General features: G+C 38.8%; 1 protein-coding gene across 1 annotated transcript; it reads left to right on the forward strand.

Annotated features, from left to right (window-relative positions):
- Positions 1-3,288: 3,288 nt before the first annotated feature.
- LOC307149805 (uncharacterized protein) lies at positions 3,289-5,774 on the forward strand (the record flags this gene model as incomplete). The annotated part of the gene is made up of 2 exons (XM_079856372.1): positions 3,289-3,318; positions 5,299-5,774. The coding sequence occupies 2 exons, from the start codon at positions 3,289-3,291 to the stop codon at positions 5,653-5,655; spliced, it is 387 nt and encodes a 128-aa protein (XP_079712498.1). The 3' UTR covers positions 5,656-5,774.
- Positions 5,775-6,979: the final 1,205 nt, after the last annotated feature.

Here is a 6,979-nt window from a genome sequence, read left to right on the forward strand (position 1 = left end):
TTTTTTCACACACCTAATCGCACCTAAAATTAAAGTTTTTAATATATTTTTATATTCTAATACTTTCGCATTAATTCTCCAAAATAATGTAGAAACAACCTGCTAAACTGCACAAAAAAAGTTCTTGCTTTCGTTGTTTTTGACCCATGTAACCTTGTAAACAGTGCTTTAAAGGCATACTATGCGTTTTTGTCAAACAGCGACCCCTAGAGTTGCTGTGGAGTACTTGTCGTAAATACCACTCACTCTTCCGACCGCGCTTTCTTCGTTTTCTTCTGCTTCATATGTTGTTGATGTATGTGACGTCGTGCCGTAAAGCAAGTCGTGATTTTGACATGTGATTTGACCTATGGAGTATGGATTTGACGTGATTTTGCAAGATTTGTCGGGGCATCACCTCTCAAACTTGCATTGCTGGTTTTGCCCCTGGTTTTGACTGAACAACTTTTGTAGCTTTAATAAGGGTTTGATTTTTTTTCTCTGTATTTTGTTCTTTGATTAACATTAATGACAAACAGCAGAAGGTTTATTAGGCTGCTGTCACTTTAAGGCATGACGCGGATCTGACACGCATCCAACTCTTTGCTTTATTTAACTCAGTTTAACTCGTTTAAGAATATGCTTACGAGGATACTCTACAAAAGAGGAATTTTGAAAGTTTTTGTCCATTCAAGCGCGAAACTCAATGCTGTATTCTGTGCGTGATATTTGAGTACTTTTTTTCATCTTATCATGCTTTAATAGCACTTGAATGAATAATAGCATGATCATATACTGTATCGCAGCCAAAGGATGACAGAAAAAAATTATGCTGTCTAATATTTACTATACTAATATAGGCCAACACTTTTGGTACCAATATGTGTGTAGGCCTATCTTTTGATAAGGTGCCACCGAGACAACTTTTGTGCCTTTTTTTCTTAATAGGCTAAGTTGTACGTGGCCGCCATTTTGGATTTCGGATCAGCGAAATCTTTTACTTTTTACTGTCTATGCTTTACACCCGGGTACAGGGAGCCGGAGAAAGCCGAAAATTATTTTTTATAGTTGTTTATAGAATCAATTATCACTTAAAATACTATCTATACGTATCTACTGTATTTCACGCGTTAAATTGAAAAAAAAAAAAGAATTGCAAAAAAAAGCCCAAATTTAATTTATTTACTGTTTGCATATGGGAGTGGAAGAATTGCTTATGCTTGAACCAGACTTGAACGAGCTAGGCGGATAAAGCTTGGAGATGTGAGGTTAAAAGATTATTTAAGAGGTTTTGAAATGTATGCCAGTGAGATAAGTTGTCGGAGTATATGAGCAATAAAACCTTTCAAAACTGAAATGATTATAATTAGATAAGCCATATGTTAAGAAATACGCAACGAGAGAGGAGGAGGAAACGCAGCAGCAGAGGATGCGAGAAGAATGGAGTTTGATGCAGGAGCGTCATCATTGCCTAGTGACTCTCCTAGCAACAGGAAACATCTGTTTCAGTGTCCACCAATCAGGAGCCGGTGCAGTCTGTTATTGCTTTCTGAACAGAAAGAGGATATTTTAAGAGCCGAGAGTGAGCCGAATACTACAGGGATTATATCAAAAGCTAGACTTCGACATCTGGGGGCGAAGCGTCAAGCTCACGCGGAGCTGAAAGCGGCTACATTCGGCACAATATGAGCTCTTTTAAACCTCTGATCTGATGAACGCGCGTGCAGGGACTGTTAATGTTGCTTTATAAATAAGGTAGGATCATTTACCTTTGTTAATCATATTGGTATTTAATATCATCATTACATTTTACTGCATGCATTTGTTTATGTTGCAACAGTTATAGGGGGTGCACTTATATAATAGTTTATAGCCTATAACAGACCCATTTTATAGTTTGAATTATTATTATTATTATTATTTATTATTTTTTAAATTTGGAAAATGCGCGTTCTGTGATTCATTCATTAGCGTGACAGTTGAGTCGCTGAATGTAGTGCACTATCACATTATTATGCATGCATGTTGGACTTTCAGTTATTAAATGTACTTATTTGGTACACTCACTGTAAAAAATAAAAATAAAAAAATAACATTCTTAAAAGATAATGTAGCATACTACAGTAAAGAACAGCTATGATACGGTTAAAAAACTATTTTGTTTCAATTTTACCGCAGAATAAATACATGTATAAAAAGTAAAGTAAAGAGTATACTTTTTTTTTTTTCCATTTACGGAAAAATTATATATTTAAAGATGCACTTAATTTTTTTCCTCATTAAAAAGTTTTACCCCTAAAAATTAATTTGTACATTTTAGATTAATTTTCCAAATTACAAACATAATTACAGATGCTTTTTACATGGAACAAGGTTACCTCATGTGGGCTATGTTGATATGACCAGCAGAATACTGGATCTTTGTAACTCTTAATTTTTGGACAATTTTGCTGAATGAATCTGGATGCTATGTCTACAATAGCATTAAAGTGAAAATTATTGCTTTTGCATGGTGTTTCATCCATACTAGACAACTGTTATATTGGCCAGAGTGCACCTTTATCAAGACAAAAATACTTTAATGTTAAAATATTGTTAAAATGTGAATTGCCTTAATTATAATAATTAAGAATTTTAATTAATGTATGGTGAATGGGATGTTGCCAGAATTCTCTTACATGAACATCATATGAACTTTGTCATCATGTTGCTTTATAAAATCCTTGTTTTCAGTACATCTTAATAGCTTAAACAGGACCTGTGTTAAAATTATTTTAAAATGATACAATTTAATCACGTTTACAGTTATAACTGATCGTCACCAAAATGGCATCCAATATCGTCCCTGTATTTGTACAGTTTAACCAAATGCAACTAAAAGAATGTACAGTGAAGACAAAAACCTTATTGGTTTATATTCTCTCTCTCTCTCTCTCTCTCTCTCTCTCAAGCGCACACACTGACATGCAGCCCACACTAATCTACCCACCCACGGTTATTGTGCCCCGCACCGCTATTGACAGCGCACACGGCACGTTTCTTTGAACCTGATAAATAAAACACAGCAGCAAGACATTGTGCAACTAAAGCACAGCTTCCTGCAGATGCCATTGCATTTATACTGTGCGATTTGTTTTAGCTTCTTTGAGACAGAACTGCACTGATCTGTATGTAAGGAAGATCAGGGCTAGTTGTCACACATTCACACCAATTTAACTTTAGTCAACTGAAATCAGATAGGAAACAGTAGGATCCAGTAAACGATACTCTCTCTCGGTCTTTTTCTCTCTGACTAGGAACCATTAGGCAATGTGTGTGAGCCAGAGCAAAGAGCCTCAGGTGAATAGAGGATTTGTCAGAGAGACGTGTGAGTGTGTCTGCGTGAAGCAGTCCTCAGGTAATTAAAACACACAACACACACAGACATTGTTACATAACACACTGACTGTAGTCTAACCTAATCCACTTTACCCATGACATATACCCCCTGTTTCACAGACAAGGCTTAAACCTCCCAGACTAAAATGCATGTTTGAGCTGTCTTAACTCAAAGCAGCTAGCACTGACATACAGTATCTTAAAATATGGCAGAGCCATTGTTTTATCTTAAGATACAACCAGTAATGTTTTTTTTTTCCAAGGCATGTTTATAAAAGCTACTTAAATTTCCTAATTGAACTAAGGTCTAATCCTGGCTTAATCTAAGCCTTCTCTGTGAAACCGGGCCATGGTGTTTGAGGACACAGATGATGGCATTGTTTTGAAGGCGAATCGTCATCCCCAGCGAGAGATTGAAAGAGAGATCTGTTACATTTGTAAAAATTCAATTTCCATCCAGTTGCAAAGCCAGTTTCACAGAGTCCTTGTGTGCTTATCCGCAGAGTCTTTCCTCTAAGAGTGCCCTCAACGGTCGACAACGTCGAAAGTCGCCTACTTTAAGCGAAAATATGCGGAAGAGGAGGATGTTCAGGGAAGCCTACATGGATATTTACAAAAAGTGAGTGTCGGCTGATATGTGCTGAGACTGCTGATTTTTTTGAGCACAGTTCAGATCTGAACTAAGAATGCCTTTTTAATTCCAGTTCACTTTCTGAATTTGAATTGAGGAAGCAAACAGGATGCAGAATTGCAATTCAAATTTGAATGAAAGGAAGTATAATGGATGATAGTTAGATGGGTGGATGGATGGATAGTTGGATGGATGGATGGGTGGATGATGGATAGATAGATAGATAGATAGATAGATAGATAGATAGATAGATAGATAGATAGATAGATAGATAGATAGATAGATAGATGTATTTCCAATTAAAAATTTAATTTCAACTTTTACAAATAAATAAAAAATCACATATGCACCATGTCTGTCTTTCTGATCCTATCTGTCACCCTCTTTGATTTAGTTGTCCATTTCATGTCAGCAAGTTTCCGTCACATCACCTGTCCCTGTCATCTTCCACCTGTCTGTCTCTCTTACCTGTCTGTTTCTTACCTGTCTGTCTCTCTTACCTGTCTGTCTCTCTTACTTGTCTGTCTCTCTCACCTGTCTGTCTCTCTTACCTGTCTGTCACTCTCACCTGTCTGTCTCTCTCACCTGTCTGTCTCTCTCACCTGTCTGTCTCTCTCACCTGTCTGTCACTCTCACCTGTCTGTCTCTTACCTCTCTGTCTCTCTTACCTGTCTGTCACTCTCACCTGTCTGTCACTCTCACCTGTCTGTCTCTCTCACCTGTCTGTCTCTCTTACTTGTCTCTCTCACCTGTCTGTCTCTCTTACCTGTCTGTTTCTTACCTCTCTGTCTCTCTTACCTGTCTTTCTCTCTTACCTGTCTCTCTTACCTGTCTGTTTCTTACCTCTGTCTCTCTCACCTGTCTGTCTCTTACCTGCCTGTCTCACCTGTCTGTCTCTCTTACCTGTCTGTCTCACCTGTCTGTCTCTCTTACCTGTCTATCTCTCTTACCTGTCTGTCTCTTACCTGTCTGTCTCTCTTACCTGTCTGTCTCTTACCTGTCTGTCTCTCTTACCTGTCTGTCTCTTACCTGCCTGTCTCACCTGTCTGTCTTACCTGTCTGTCTCTTACCTGTCTGTCTCTCTTACCTGTCTGTCTCTTACCTGTCTGTCTCTCTTACCTGTCTGTCTCTTACCTGCCTGTCTCACCTGTCTGTCTCTCTTACCTGTCTGTCTCTCTTACCTGTCTATCTCTCTTACCTGTCTGTCTCTTACCTGTCTGTCTCTCTTACCTGTCTGTCTCTTACCTGCCTGTCTCACCTGTCTGTCTCTCTTACCTGTCTGTCTCTCTTACCTGTCTGTCTCTCCTCAGCACCTGATCCTGCGTGAGGAGCGCAGCTGCATCTTGCGCCTATCTCTGCAGAAGCTGCGTTTCCTAGACGACCCCGAAGTTTACCTCCGCCGCTCCGTGCTCATCAACAACCTGCTACGCAAGATCCACCTGGACGAGGCCCAGAGGGAGAGGGAGAAACAGAGGGATGACAAGGAGGAGGAGACGGAGAGGAGGCGGAAGAGACTGAAGGTGGTGCTCCAGGAGTTCCAGCAGTACAAGCTGCTGCCGTATTCATGTTCCCCAGCCACATGCATCTGTGCCCTGGGGAGCTGCCACACCCTGCCTCCTGATCATGGAGCTTCAGTGCTACTCTACCATTTGGATGACAAAGGATAAGATGTCGTCGTGTGCATGCAGGGGATTTCCAACAGTCCATGACTGATTTCCAGGAGCCAGCAAAAATGAAGAAGGGGTTTCGGATTTGTGTGCATTTGTGCTTGTTGAAGTCTGCTGGTGAGCATGAGCTCTGTGGTTTGTGACGTGACGGGTGTCTGCCCATATCAGGGTGTATTTTTCCAAGTGGAAAAAGACAACATCATCTTGTTATCATCACTGCCTCGCTCAATCTGAACTTTGGCCAGACGTTTTGTTTTCATAAATTTGCTTGAGTGAGCTATTATCTTAAAGAGATAGTTCACCAAAAAATGAAAATTGTCAACATTTACTTTCCCTCATGTCGTACCACTTTCATTGTCGGACTTTCGTTCATCTTTGGAACACAAATGAAGATCTTTTTGATGAAATCTGAGAGCTTTCTGTCCCTCCATTGACAGTTACGCAACTACCACTTTGATGCTTCAAAAAGTTCATAAAGAGATCGTAAAACGAATCGAGCGGTTTAATCCAAATTTTCTGAAGGGACTCGATCGCTTTATATGATGAACAGATTGAATTTAGGCTTTTATTCACATATAAACATTGATCAGCGAACATAAAGAAGCTCAAACATGCTGCGTAAGTGAACATGCTTGAGCTTCCGTTTACCATAACTGATGTGTGAGTTGATGAGTGAATAAAAGCCTTAATTAAATCTGTTCAGTGTATAAAGCGATGGTGTCCCTTGGTTGCCCAGAAAATTTGGGCTAAACCGCTCAATTCATATGGATTAGTTTTACGATCTCTTATGAACTTTAGCGTCAAAGTGGTCGTTGCGTAGCTGTCAATGGAGAGACAGAAAGCTCAGATTTCATCAAAAAGATCTTAATTTGTGTTCTGGAAATAAATGAATGTCTTACGGGTTTGGAACGACATGAGGGAGAGTAATTAATGACAGAATTGTTATTTTCGGGTGAACTATCCCTTTAAGCACTGTTTTCAGGGATATAAAAAAAAAAGGCAAATGAATGCCATGCACCTTGTTGTTATGTTGTAAAAAAAAAAAAATAATAATTGTCAGTTTCAAAATCCTGGCTGCTTCTAAGGTTGAAGTGATTTTACTAAAGCTTTGTTGCTCGGAAATGAATTTTTTTTTTTTTTTTTTTTTTTTTTTAATGTGTGTGTGTGTGTGTGTGTAAGTGGCTACTGATGTCGAACTAGTAATGTTTATTTTTTATTTTTTATTAAGTTCCCATACCTTTAACAAAAAAAAGAAAAAGAAAAAAGAAAATGGGAATATGTATGAGCGAAAATGAGAAGTGAAACTAATATTTCTTTCAAGGCC

The sequence above is a fragment of the Squalius cephalus genome (genome assembly GCF_949319135.1).
Source record: "Squalius cephalus genome assembly, chromosome: 21".
NCBI lineage: Eukaryota > Metazoa > Chordata > Actinopteri > Cypriniformes > Leuciscidae > Squalius > Squalius cephalus.